Raw genomic sequence first — 14,977 nt, 5'->3', positions numbered from 1 at the left:
TGACAGTTACCTGGGAGCACTCCAGCACATGGCCTGGGCCTGAGTAGAATTGTTTCCCAATGTGACCATGAAAATGAATGTTTCTATTAATTTCTTGCACATAGTTTAAAAAATCAATAATAATAAAGACTCATTACAAATTTGAGAGCCAGTGATTTAAACAGTGATTCTACTTTTTTAATAAAGCATAGTTGCAGACAACTACAATACAGTGTCAGCCAATGTCACTTTATACAAGCCCCCACCATAAATTCCTTTTTGAGTTTAAAGTCCAGAAAAAGTTTACAGTTACAGTTGAACTTGTATGCTTCCTTTGTCAGATAATAAATACTGTATTGTCCTTTTGGTTTTCACTGCTAGGAAACCTAGTCTAAACTTACTTTCAAATCTTATGCCTGGTGTCTTAGAACTTCAGTTTCTAGTGAGCCATTAGACAACTTAATTATTCCCGTATACATAATTTTAAATATTCCACCTGAAATTCATTTGAAAGTAGAAACGCTAGAGGTAAAAATGGTGTTTAGTAAATTATTTGATAAATTGTTTTTGATAAATTCATTAGGCATAGATTCTATGTTCGATGTTTTATTTTCTTTCTTTTGTAGTAAACAGTGATAATGCTTTGCCAGTAGGTCTCAGAACAATGGTTGTTTATATACGTAAGTCTTTCCTTGTCACTCTGTTTTTTTTATGTTACTTTGTGTACCCTTTTCTAATGAAATGTTTTATATTGAGATAATTGTGGATTCACATACACTTGTAAGAAATAGTACAGAGATTTTATGTGCCCTTTACCCAGTCTTCCCCAATGGTCACCTCTTGCAAAAGTGTAATACAGTTTCAAAAGTGGGCTGTTGACATTGATAAAGTCAAGATAATCCCTCTTGTTGCCACACCCATATCCCTTCCACCCTACCCACTCTTTAACCCCTGGCAGCCACGAATCTATTCTCCATTTCTATAATTTCATCATTTCAAGATTGTTGTACAAATGTAATCATACAGTAGGTAAAACATTTGAGGATTGGCTTTTCTCATTCAGCATTAATTATTTGGAGATTCTCCAGGGTTGTTATGTGAATCAAGAGTTTGTGCCTTTTGATTGCTGAGTCATATCCCATGGTATGGATACACCGCAGTTTGTTGAACCATTCACCTATTAAGGATATCAGAGTTTTTTCTAGTTTGGGGCTATTACAAATAAAGGTGCTGTAAATATTCCTGTATAGGTTTTTCTGTGTACATAAGTTTTCATTTCTTTGGGATATATGCCAAGGAATGCTGTTGCTGGTCATGAAGTATTGTGCATTAAGTTTTTTAAGAAATTGCTAAACTTTTCCAGAGTGGCTGTATTATTTTACATTTCCATCAACAGTGTATAAGTGACCTAGTTTCTGCAACATCCTCAGGAGCACTTGGTGTTGTCACTTTTTTTTTTTTTTTTTTTTTTTTTTTTTGTTTAGCCATTCTGATAGGTGTGTACAGATATCTCATTGTAGTTTTAGTCTATATTTCCCTGATGCTACCATACTTACTGTTTTTAGACTTTGGTCTTGGCATCAGGGTAATACTTCATAAAGTCAATTTGAAAGTGTTCCCTCTTATTTTCTGGAGAAACTGTATAAAACTGTTGTTAGTTCTTTAAATGTTTGGTAGAATTCTCCAGTAAAAACAGCTGGACCTGGAGTTTTGGGGGGGTTTTTTTGGAAGTATTTTAACTATGAATTTAATTTCCTTAATACTTGTAAGGCTATTCAAATATTGAGTGAGTTGAGGTAGTTTGTGTTTTTCAAGGAGTTGGTCCATTTCTTCTAAATCATCAAATTTGTACATGTAGCATTGTTTGTGATAGTCCCTTATTATCCTTCTAATGTCTGCAGATCCCTGTTTCCTTCCTAACTGGTAATTTCTGTCTACTCTCTTTTTTTGTCATTTTTGCTAGAGATTTGTCAATTTTATTGATCTTTTCAAAGAATCAGCTCCTTGTTTCATAGATTTTTCTACATTGTATTTTTGTTTTCATTTCTACTGATTTCTGGTATTATTTCCTGCCTTCTGCTCATTTGCAGTTTAGTTTCCTCTGTCTAGGTTCTTGAGGTGAGAACTTCAGTTACTGATTTGAGACTTTTCCTCATTTCTAATGTAGTAGTGCTGTGAATTTCCCTGTCATCACTGCTATAGTTATGGTCCACAAATTTTGATGTGTTTATTTTCATTTTTGTTTAGTTCATTTTTGTATTTTATTTCTCTTTAGACTTTCTCTTTGACCCATGAGTTATGTAGAAGTGTGTTGTTTAGTTTCCAGGCGTTTGGAATTTTTTAATTTGTTACAGTTTGTTTTATGGCTCATGATGTGGTCTATCTTGGAATATGTTCCATAGTCACTTAAAAAAGAATATTCTGGTAAATACAGAGAAAAGGCCACATGAGGACACCAGTGAGAAGGTATCACTCCATGATAGGACACATGTGATTAATTTCCTTCTTTATACATTTCTGTTTTTCATATTATAGTATTCAATGATCAAATGTTACACTGACCATTATTTTTTAAAAGTCACTGCTATGCAAATTAAAAACCAAAAAAAAAACATACAGAACATTCATTTGCCACTTCTATCCTTTAATCCACTAAGAGAGGGCACTAGTTTTACATGTCGACTTCCTAAGGTATGCTTATATAAAAGTTTTAGTGAGACAAAAAGCAATTTACATATGAAACTTTATTTACCTTTTGAGAAAAATTTTTTTTTGTCATTATCATTAAATAGAAAAAAAAATATTCTGCTGAATGGAGTGTTCTATAAATGACAATTAGATCTTCCTAGTTGATGGTGTTATTGAGTTCTTTTATATCCTTGCTGATTTTCTGTTTGGTAGTTCTGTCAGTTGTTGTAATTTGTCAATTTCCTCTTTCACTTTTATCAGTTTTTGTGTCTTTTGTAGCTCTGTTATTTGGTGCATATTTAGGATAAGTTTTCCTGGTTAGTTGATTCTTTTTATCATTATATAACATCCTTCTCTGTCTCTGGTAATTTTCTTTGTTCCAAAGTCTACTTTATCAGATTTTAACATAGGCACTCTGCTTTCCCTTTTGAATGTTTGCATGGTGTGTTTATTGTATGTAATATATATGTATACCCTTACTATCTATATTATTGTATATAACATACATACATATATATAGCATATAACTATATATATATAACTACATGTATACACACACACACACATTCCCTTACTACCCATCTCATTACATTTGAAGTGAATTTCTTATAGACAGCATGTTTAATCCAATCTGCCACTCCCTGTCTTTAAATTGTATATTTTAGCCATTTACATTTAATGTAATTATTGATATATAGGATCTTAAATCTCCCAATTTTTATTTTTTGTTTCTTATTTGTTCTCTCTGTTTTTTGTTTTCTTTTTTCTTTTTCCTGCCTTTCTCAGGGTTAATTGAATGAGTTTTGGAGTTCCATTTTTATTTATCTCATTTATTTTAGTTATTTCTTTTCGAGTGTTTCTCTTTGTATAGTTTTTTAGTCATTGCTCTAAGTATGATGTTATATGTATGCCTAAGTTATCACATTCTACGGGTGTTATTTTACCAGTTCAGTTATAGAATCTTTTATCTTCCTTTACATCCTCTTACTGTCCTTATTTATAATACAGTTGTTTTAAGTATTTCCTGTAAACACTTTGAGAACCACATCAAAGAGTGTTATAATTTTTACTTCAACCATCCAAAATAACTTAGAAAACTCAAGAGGGGAAGAAAAGCCTAGTGTGTTTGTTCATACTTTTTACAGTGTTCTTTCTTCCTTCCTGATAATCTAAGATTCTTTTATTTATTTATTTTTTCTATGTGGAGAGCTTTCTCTAGCTATTCCTTTAGGGGAAGTCAGCTTGGGACAGAGTCTCTTAGTTTTTTTTCAACGGAGAATGTCTTCTCCCCCTCATTCCTAAAGGATATTTTTGCTAGTTTTGGATTCTTGGTTGCTAGGTCTTTTTTTTCAGCATTTGAAATACATTGGGACACTTTTTTCTGGTGTTAATGGTTTCTTCTTTTTTTTTTTCTTTTATTTGTTAATGGTTTCTTTTGAGAAATCTACTGTCACTCAAATTGCTTTTCTCTTACAAGTAAGGTGTCATTTTTCTTGTGCTGATTTCAAGATTTTTTTCTGTGTCATTAGTTTTCAGAAGTTTGACTATAACTGTATTGGCATTTATTTGTTTGGGTTTACCTGCAAGAATTTTGCTCAGCTTCTTTAATCTATAGTTTTTAGCCTGTTCTTTAATCTATAGGTTTTCAGCCATTATTTCTTTAAGTACCTTTTTAGTCCCACCCTCATTCTCTTCTTTAGAACTCCACAGACTTGAATGCTGCATATTTTATTGTAGTCTCACAGGTCCCTGAGACTGTCCTTTTCTTTCTAGTCTACTTTCTCTCTGCGATTTGCATTGACTTGATTTCTGCTGTTACATCTTTCAGCTCACTGATTCTTTCCTCTCTCCATTCTGCTGCTGAATTCATCCACTATGCTTTTTCTTTTGACTATTTTGCTTTTTAGTTCTAATATCCCCACAGGTTTCTTCTTTGTATCTTCCTTTTCTCTGCTGCAGCTTCCTGTTTTTTCATTTGTTTCAAGCATGTTCATAATTACTCATGAAACATTTTTATCATGACTGTTTTAAAGTCATTATCAGATCATCCTGACAGCTCTGTCATCTCAGTACTGGCATTTGTTGATTTGTTTGTTTGTTTGTTTGTTTTTTCATTGTGTGATATTTTCTGGTTCTTGGTATAACAAGTGAAACATGAACAGTTTCATATTATGCTGTTATAGTTTATGCTTTATTTAAACTTTCTGTTTTAATTGGCTTTCTCTGACAGTCTTCCAACAAGGGCAGGGGGGCACTGCTGCCTCATTACTGTCAGGTGGAAGTACAAGTCCAGGGTCCCCACGGGGCCTCCATTGACACTGAGCTGGGGTTATTTTCATTTCTTCTGGTTGTTGGTGAGAGTCCTACTCTTCTCTGAGCCTCCCCTGACACAGCCTAAGCATAGGCAGGGGAGAGTGTCTCTCCCTGCAGGGGATTGGAAGTTAGGTCTCTCCACATGGTCTTCAATAACACCATAGTGGGAGCCACTTGTTACTACCCAGCAGAGATAAAAGTTCTGGCTCCCTTCTCTGACAGCTCCCACAGGGGTATTGGGGAGCCTTGTTATGGCCTTGTGATGGCTAGAGTCTGGGCCCCCCTCTCAGCCTTTGCTAGTGTGGAGGGGACAGGCCCAGGTTTTTCTGTGGTTTGGCTGCAGTAGAGACATTTGCCGGGCTGCCCCCTTTCCTGTCCCTTTGGCTACAGACAGCAGGCTTTCGTCAGAGCTTTTCTGTCCCTGCCTGTTGGCATTTCCAGTTTGCCAGCTGCATCAGCTCCAAGTTAGAAAAATCTAGGAACTTGTTTCATGTCATTTCTCAGGTCCCTCGCTGGTCTGCCTTTTCTCTCCATTTTTCAGCGTCATCTTATGTTTGTCTTATACGTGATGTCCAGGATTTTTGGTTGTACCCAGTGGGAAAAATAGGGAAAATATGTCTATTTTCTCAGAAGTGAAGTGTTGCATGTACCTTTAAATAATACACCTAATTTAAGAAATATATCCTGCCCCCCATTAACTCAATTTAGGAGATCTTACTGAAGATTAATCTGCATGACTCAGAGTTCTCCCCTGGGTTATGTAGAGTCAGTAACCTAGTATTCCTTTTGATGGCAAGTTGTGGCCAGTCAAATCAGAGATGCCAGTCAAATCAGGTGGCCAGTCAAATCAGAGATGCCACTGATGGTGAGATACACCAGTATTTCATTTATTTTTCAGAAAGAGAAGAGTACTTTGAATAAACTAATATGCCATCCATATAGTAAGATGCATGCTGATTTCTCAGATGTCAAAATATGGCAAGAGTTTGCTTCCTGGAGCAGAATCAGTATGGTAGTTATGTGGAAAGGCTTGCAGAGTGAAGTGCAAACAATATTGTATTAAAGTTCAAACATGTTTTATTTATTTGCCATGTTCAGTTTAACAAGTGAATGTTGGTCAACTTACAAAAGCAAGCATTCTTTTTCTGAGAATGTTGACAAGACCCTTTAAACCCCAGTTTGGTGGGTCTCTCTTCCTTGCAGAGATAAAGCTGCTTGCTTTGCTATTCAGAAGGGATTACAGGCATCACGTAGTGACATTAAGCTATTTAACCATAATGATATGGATGACCTGGAGCGACTACTGAAAGAACAAGAAATTGAAGATCAAAAGGTATGATTCTTAAAAAAAATAAAAAATAAAAATAAATAAAAATAAAATAAAATAAAAATTTAAAAAGGTATTCTTTTGAAGAAAATTACACAGTTCTTTTGTACTTTCTAACCAGCTAAATTATAAGTGAAATGGTTATTTGTCATGAAAACTTGCTTGTGGATCACATTTGGACATTAAATAAGGGTGTTTCTGCTTATTAAATGTACCTCAGATTAGAGAGTCAAGCCTGATAGTAATTGCCTCATCATTGCCATAATTATATATGGCAAATTTGAGGGAAGGTTATCTAGGCAGCTTTCTAAAAGAGAGAAGGAAAAACAGCATGCATTTTGGGGGTGGAGGGATGTACACTCAACTCTACAGAAGTAACAACAGAACTCATTAGGGCATTAACAAGATGTATCTAGTGAATTCAAAATAGGCTTATTCATATTAGAATAAATCATGTATCAATTCACCAGAAGACTCTATGGCGGCAGATCTTAATTTATGAATTTATGAATAAAGTGAAGACTCTTTCTCCCTACCCCAACCTCATCCCAGATCTCTGAGCAGCTGCTCCCTGTGGGAAGCAGCTGCCTCACGCATGGTTTCCTTCTACCTTGCAACCTATTTACACTTCTTCTCAAGCACCTGTGTAGTCCCTTGGAACAGGGAGGGAATTGGGCAGGTGGAACTTGCTCCTTGTTGTTCTGATAGAGAGTGGAACAGAGGAAACGTGTTCAAAGCATCACTGTTAGAATTAGCATTTATTTGCCCCTGACAACATGAAAAGAGAAGGTGGTTCTGTGGTCTGTGGTTCTCCATCAGGAACCACTGTGTGTGGATTGTACTGGGAACCCATTCCTTTGTCTCAAACACCAATTTCAAGTGGACTTTCCCAGTATAACTCGTCCGTTACTAGAGTAACTGATAAAAATGGTCATCACATCCTTAATTTTGTGTTAATTTCCACTTTTACAGATATTTGCATTATTCCTTTTGGATTCTATCATCTTTGTTGAGGTGATAGCCTAAGAGCAGCACTTCATGATTATACACATTCCTGTGATGAATATGTATAGACTTATGCTATTTTATGCTAGGTGTGCTATAGACAGTGTTTTATAATTATGCAATTTAGAAAAATCTATAGGGAAAATCTTAAAATTGAGACCATTCCACTGATGAATTTTTTCTAAAGATTGTAAAAAGATGTCCCTTTTCTGATTCAGTAATGGAATGCTACTGTATTGAAAAACACTGCCTTAGAAAGTGTGACCAATGAACCAGTCTGCTGTAGAGTTATTTTGCCAAGTTAGCATTGTACAAATTTGGAAGACAACATATTCAAGTTCTGTGTGTGTGTTGTGTAAGATTTATAATCTGTGGGACATTTTTTTTAATGAATAACAAGAAATAAAGTTATCTTAAAATTTATTTCCATTTTATAGTTTTTACCTTTTTACTAATTAATTTATACCACATATTCCTGCCAAGAGTAGGCTTTCTAAATTACTTTACATTTTGGTTTTTAGAAATAATTCTTTTTTAATTTTGTTTTCACAAAAATAATAAATGTTAAATGTTTAAATATTTTGTACTTAGATGCTTATATTTCCTTTGAAAGTAAGTTAAATAATCTGAGTTTGGATCAAACTCTTTTTGTCAGTTTCCCAACTAATGGGGTTCATATGTTTTTTCATTCCTTTTCTTATAGAGTTCTCTTATCCCCTATTAATCCTTCTTAAAAAAAAAAAAAAAAAGACAGTTGATAAACAGCAGTTCATAGAAGAAATGCAGATAACTGAGCAAATAGAAAATAGTCTGACCTCACTAACAATTACAGAAATTAGGGTAAGAGGTTTTGCCTGTCCAATTAGGGAAAACTTTTTATGGTAATAATCAGTGCCACACTGATGTATGTGAGGATACAAAGGGCCCTCCAAAAACTCTGAGGATAGCTTCAGCTGGCACAGCCTTTCTAGAGGGTAAATGGGCAGGTATATTCTGGGGTTATTAAATATCCATACCATCTGGAGTGCTATCTTTAGAAGAGAATCAGAAGTGGTGTCAAAGATCGAAGGGTATTCACGTGATGTAAAAAAACAAAATGAGGGAAACAACCTAAATCCAACACTGTGGGAGTAAATAATTTACGGTATATCTACAAGGTGGAATATTAAATCTCCATTAAAATCATGTTTAAATAATATTAAATAATGTGAAAATGTTCACAACATAATATTTTAAAACCTCACGTCCTAGAACGATTGCAGTAAAACCCTGATTTGAACAAGGTAATTCACAAAGATATGTAGTTACAAGAAAAAGTTACCAGTGTGTGGTGTAATGAGCTCATTTGTTAAATTCTTTTTTGTACTTTTCCATTTCCCAAGAATATTCCAAAAATAAAATATTCCTTTATTGAGTATTTTAAGATCATAAGAAAGATACTTTGTTTTTTAAAGGCAGGGAGAAGGGGGGATGCCCCCATGTCCTCAGCAGACCCACCGCCTTCAGGTTTGAGTTAGTGACAGAGTGAAGATGACCAAGAATGATGTAAACTTTTGCATGCTTCAGCCGACACTTTTTTTTTTAACTACCCCAAGCCTATCATTTATTTATTTGTTTATTTATTTTCAATTATTTATTTATTTCTTTTGCGGTACGCGGGCCTCTCACTGCTGTGGCCTCTCCCGTTGCGGAGCACAGGCTCTGGACGCGCAGGCTCAGCGGCCATGGCTCACGGGCCCAGCCGCTCCGCGGCATGTGGGATCCTCCCGGACCGGGGCACGAACCCATGTCCCCTACATCGGCAGGCGGACTCTCAACCACTGCGCCACCAGGGAAGGCCCCCAGCCGACACTTTTTTGAGCATTACATACAGCTGTGGGTTCTAAAATACCCCTTAAAGAATAGCTCTGATATTTGAGTTTCTAGTTGTTCATTAGAAGCTTAGAGGCAAGAAACCTTTGAGTAGAAAGGTGGCAGCAAACTCTGTGGAATTTTTTCAGTGCAGTGTACCTGAAACATCTACAAATTCAGCAGTGGGAGTGGCTTATTAGTGATATGACATCACTGGGTTGTGGGAAGGTGTGTGTTACTTGAAAGAGTCCCTCCACTGCACCACCTTCGAACGTCACTGGGTGAGGTCATGGTCCAGTTTTACTTGAACCAGTAGTGAGGAGTAAGGAAGGAAAAGGGTTTCATCTGTTTTTTGGTAAATAAGGGAGATCAGGGTTTGTCTGTTTTTTAACTTTTTATTAGGAAAATTTCTGGCACATTCAAAGGAGACAGTAGTATAGTGAAGCCCCCTGTACCCTTCTCCCAGCTTTGTTTTCAATATTCTGCCATTCTTGTATCATCTGAACCTTCGCCTAACTCCCCACTCAGTCTCTGTGATGATGATGATTGTCATCATCATTAGAGTTCTTTTTATTTTAGGTAAAATTTACAGACATTGAAATACATTAGTCCTAGTTATACAGTTTTGACCAGTGGTTATACCCGTGTAACCGGCCCTCATCATGACATAAAATGTCCCCATCTCCCCCAGAAAGTTCCCTTGGGTCCCTTCCCAGTCATTCTGAGCTTGGAGGGTTTTGTTTGTGTTTTAGTATTCTCAGTGTCTAAACAGTTTGTGTTTGTGTGTGAGGCCTCCTAGTTGACTGTGTGACCTGAAAACATGTCTGAGAGAAGAAAGCACTGTTTTTCATCTCAAAATAACAGGATCCCAAAACTTGAGTTTGAAATTAATTTAGTTTGACTATCTATTTGTTGATTTATCTTGGTGAATAAATCTTGTAGGGTGAAAGTGCTAGAGAGCACATAACAGATTTTGTATTTACTGAAATTTAAAACATCTATTTTTTTTTTCTTTTAAAGAATCCTCGCAAGGCTCGTGTAACTCGACGTTTCATTATAGTCGAAGGGTTGTATATGAATACTGGAACTATTTGCCCTCTTCCAGAATTGGTGAGCAACCATGTTTATTTATTATTTTAGTATTCAGACTATTTGGCACTTAGGCCTTTTGTTTATGACCATTTTTAATGTATAATGTCTGCATTGCTTTGCTTAATAGGTATCATAAGCAAATTCTGATCATACTAGGGAAGTAGATTAACGTTAAATGCCAACCCTGACCTTTAAAGAGTAATCAAGACTGAGATGTTTTTGTTTTTGTTTTTGTTTGGTTTTTTTTGCGGTATGCGGGCCTCTCACCGCTGTGGCCTCTCCCGCCACAGAGCACAGGCTCCGGATGCACAGGCCCAGCGGCGACGGCCCACGGGCCCAGCCGCTCCGCGGCACGCGGGATCCTCCCGGACAGGGGCACAAACCCGCGTCCCCTACATCGGCAGGCGGACTCCCAACCACTGTGTCACCAGGGAAGCCCAAGACTGAGTTTTATAAAACCAACTTTATTGAGGTATAATTGACACGTAATAAAATATACTCACTTTAAGTGTACAGTTTGATAAGTTTTGACAGATTTATACTCCCCTATCACCACCACCACAGTCAAGATATAGAACATTTCTGTCACTCCAGAAGTCCCTCATGCCCCTTTGTAATCAGTACCCCATTCCTGGCCACAAGCCACTGTTGATTTGCTTTCTGTTCCTGTAGTTTTGATTTTTGTAGAATTTCATATAAATGAAATCATACAATATGTACTTTTTAAAACTCAGCTTTTTAAAAGGTGATACAGTACACTGTCTTAAGAAACCATGACTATTGAGATTTTATTTTTTAGATGAAATTCACATAACATAAAACTAGCCATTTTAGAGTGTAGAGTTCAATGGCATTTAGTACGTGCGCAGTGTTGTGCACTCATCAACTAGATAGTTGTAAAACCTTTTTGTCACTCCCAGAGAAGACCCAGTACCCATTAAGCAATCACTCCGCATTTTTCCTTGCCCCTAGCCCCCACCAGTCTGCTTTCTGTCTATATGGATTTACCTATTCTGGGTATTTCTGATAAATGGAATCATATAATATATGACTATGGCTTCACTCACTTATAATGTTTTCATCATTTATCCAATTTGTGGCATCATTTATCAGTACTTCATTCCTCTTTTTTTTTCTTTTTTTCTTTTAATTTATTTATTTTTGGCTGCGTTGGGTCTTTGTTGCTGTGTGTGGGCTTTCTCTGTTTTGGCAAGCAGGGGCTACTCTTCGCTTCATTCCTTTTTAAAGCTAAGTAATATTCCATTGTGTGGGTATATCACATTTTGGTTTTTTTGTTAACAGATATTTGGATTGCTTCACCTTTTGGCATTTGTGAATAGTGCTGCTGTGAACATTCATGTACAAGTATTTGTTTGAATCCCTGTTTTCAACTCTCGTGTATGTGCCTAGCAATGTAATTGCTGGATCATGTGGTAATTCTATTTTTAACTTATTGAGGAACTGCCATACTGTTTTCCACAGTGGCATGTACCATTTTACATTCCCACTAGCAATAGAGGAGGGTTTCAGTTTCTCCACATCCTTACCAATGTATACTTTTTTTTTTTTTAATTTTTGCCATTCTAGTGGGTGTGAAGTATATTTGCATTTCTGATTTGCATTTCATGAATGACTAACAGTGTTGAGCCACTTTTCTTGTGTTGGCCATTTGTATATCTTTGGAGAAATGTCTGTAGAAGTCCTTTGCCCATTTTTAAACTTGGTTGTCTTTTTGTAAAGTTCTTTATGTATTCTGGGTACTAGACCCTTATTAGGTACGTGATTTGCAAATATTTTCTCTCATTCTATAGGTTGTCTTTTCATTTCTTTGATAGTGTCCTTTGATGCACAAAAGTTTTTAATTTTGGCAAAGTCCAATTTATCTAGTTTTTTGTTGTTGCTTGTGCTTTTAGTGTCATATCTAAGAAATACATTGCAGGGTATGAAGATACACCCCTGTGTTTTCTTCTGAGATTTTTATAGTTTTAGCTCTTATTTTAGGTCTTTGATCCACTTGGACTTAATTTTTGTATATTCTGTGAGAGAGGGATTCAGCTTCATTCTTTTGCATGTGGTTATCCATTTGTCCCTGTACCATTTGTTGAAGAAACTATTGTTTTCCCATTGAATGGTCTTGGCACCCTTGCCAAAGTCAATTGACTGTAGGTATATGGGTTTATTTCTGGACTCTCAGTTCTATTCCATTTGTCTATATGTCTAGCCTTATGCCAGTACCATGCTTAATTACTTAATTCATGTAGCTTTGTGGTAAACTTTGAAATCAAGACGTGAGTTCTCCATTTTTGTTCTTTTTCAAGATTGTTTTGATTATTTGGCATCCCTTGAAATTCCATTTGAATGTTAGGATCAGCTTTTCCATTTCTGTAAAAAATGACATTGAGATTTTTTATAGGGATTATAGTGAATATTTAGATTACTCTGGGAAGTATTGCCATCATAATGATACTAAGTCTTCTCATTGATGAACATTGAATGTATTTCCATTTATTTCAGTTTTCTTCAATTTCTTTCAGTATTTGTGGTTTTTACTGTAAAGTCTTGTACCTCTTTGGTTACATTTTTTTTTTTTAAGAAGATGTTAGAGGTAGGAGTTAATTTATTTATTTTTGCTGTGTTGCATATTCGTTTCTGTGCAAGGGCTTTCTCTAGTTGTGGCAAGCAGGGGCCACTCTTCATCGCGGTGCGCGGGCCTCTCACTATCGCAGCCTCTCTTGTTGCAGAGCACAGGCTCTAGACGCGCAGGCTCAGTAGTTGTGGCTCATGGGCCTAGTTGCTCCGCAGCATGTGGGATTCCTCCCAAACCAGGGCTCGAACCCATGTCCCTTGCATTAGCAGGCAGATTCTCAACCACTGCGCCACCAGGGAAGCCCCTCTTTGGTTAAATTTATTCCTAAGTATTTTATTCTTTTTTATGCTATTATAGATGGAATTGTTTTCTTAATTTCCTTTTTGGATTGTTCACTACTAATTATAGAAATACAGATGACTTTTGTGTATTGATCTTGCATCATTCAGCTTTTGCTGAACTTGTTTATTAGCTGAAACAGTATTTTTGTGGATCTTATTCTGTATATAAGATCATGTCGTCTGTGAATAGAGCTAGTTTTGCTTCTTCCTTTCCAAGGATGGATGCTTTTCTTTTTTTTTCTTGCCTGATTGCTCTGGCTAGAACTTCCAGTACAGTGCTGACTAGAAGTGACAAGAGTGAGCGTCCTTGTGTCATTCCTGCTCTTTAAGGGGAAAGCTTTCAGGCCATCACCACTGAGTATGATTTTAGCTGTGGGTTTTCCATAAAATGCCCTTTATCAAGTTGAGGAAGTTCCCTCCTATTTCTTATTTGTTGAATGGTTCTCTCATGAGAGATTTGGGGTTTGTCAGATGCTTTTTCTGCCTCAGCTGAGTTAATCATGATTAACATACATTAATATGATGTATTACACTGATTTTCCTGTAATAAACCACCATTGCATTTGACCATTAAAATCTGAATCTATGAGCCCCTCAATTGAGTAGGGATTCAAAATAAAGGTTATATATCTTATTTTTCTGGTTTTTCACTATTTCTTGAGGAAATCTAGATACATCCTAAATGTCAATAAAAGAGATGATTTGTTTTCCTCTCCTTCCTTTTGTGAGTGTCAAAGACTGATAGAATGTAGGAGAGATAGTCGGCCACAAGATACTAGAACTGTATGTTACAGGGGTACAATAATAAAGCAGTACTGATAGGCAAATATATAGCCAATGAAACAAAATGTAATGTGTAGGAACAGATCAAGTTACATACTGAGTATGTAAAATTACAGGATACAAGTTAGGGTTTGACAAAAGGATTCCTGTTTTGTTTTACTTGTCTGTTTGTGTTCCAGTACTGTGATAATATTATTAAATATTTTCTAAAACATAGTTTTTAGAAACTGTCTCACTCATATAATACCTCATATTAATGGATGGGAAAGAATCAGTATTGAAAAGATGTAATTCTCCCCAAATGAGTTTGTTCATTGTTAATGAAAATTCAGCTAAAAGCCCAGTGAGGACCCCTCTCCCAGTTTGATGTTGATTCACAAGATTAGCCTGTAAAATCTTGATGGTTAAAAAATAAATGATCAGACTCAGGATATGAGACATCAACCCATCTTATTTATTTCTGTGCATTATTTCTATAGTTTTAGTGGAAAAAATCGTAGTAATTAAACATTTAATAACTAAAATTATGATTCTGGCACGAGAGAAGATTACAAGTCATGGAAAGATTTAAGAGCCCAACTTCTCATGTTATATATATAAAAATTTAGTGGTTGATAATCACTGTATTTTAATTCAGCTGTGAAACTTACCACATACATATCATAAAGGGGTAAATCAATTAAACACTAGGGGGAAAAAATCTGTACATATGTTCAGCCTCCCAATGTATAAACCAAAAAATTTATGAAATAATTAGAAGAACATATAGATAAATATGCATCTAAACCTTAGATGGGAAAGGACTTTCTTATAAGCCAGAAAGCAAAGGGGGAAAAATAAGATTAAAAAACATATTAATGAAAACTTTTTCTGGATTAAAAAATGAATCTAAATTGGAACAGTGCCTCTGAGGGAAGAATATTTACAACATTTCCCTAGGAGTTTTTATGTATAATCAGACCAGTGTTTAACAGATAGATTACATGTCTGTACTCATAATGTCTTAACAGT

At 35.8% G+C, this 14,977-nt stretch overlaps 1 protein-coding gene across 1 annotated transcript in view; it reads left to right on the top strand.

Moving 5' to 3' along the window:
• Positions 1–14,977, top strand: part of SPTLC1 (serine palmitoyltransferase long chain base subunit 1) — a 75,459-nt gene that overhangs the window by 46,422 nt on the left and 14,060 nt on the right. The window contains exons 7-8 of the mRNA XM_007456981.1: positions 6,184–6,313; positions 10,184–10,273. Of these exons, the coding sequence (XP_007457043.1) occupies positions 6,184–6,313; positions 10,184–10,273 (220 nt within the window). The remainder of the gene's footprint in view (positions 1–6,183; positions 6,314–10,183; positions 10,274–14,977) is intronic.

Source organism: Lipotes vexillifer, unplaced genomic scaffold (assembly GCF_000442215.2).
Source record: "Lipotes vexillifer unplaced genomic scaffold, Lipotes_vexillifer_v1.1 scaffold859, whole genome shotgun sequence".
NCBI classification, from domain to species: Eukaryota; Metazoa; Chordata; class Mammalia; order Artiodactyla; family Lipotidae; genus Lipotes; species Lipotes vexillifer.
This window is presented reverse-complemented; position numbering and strand designations above follow the sequence as displayed.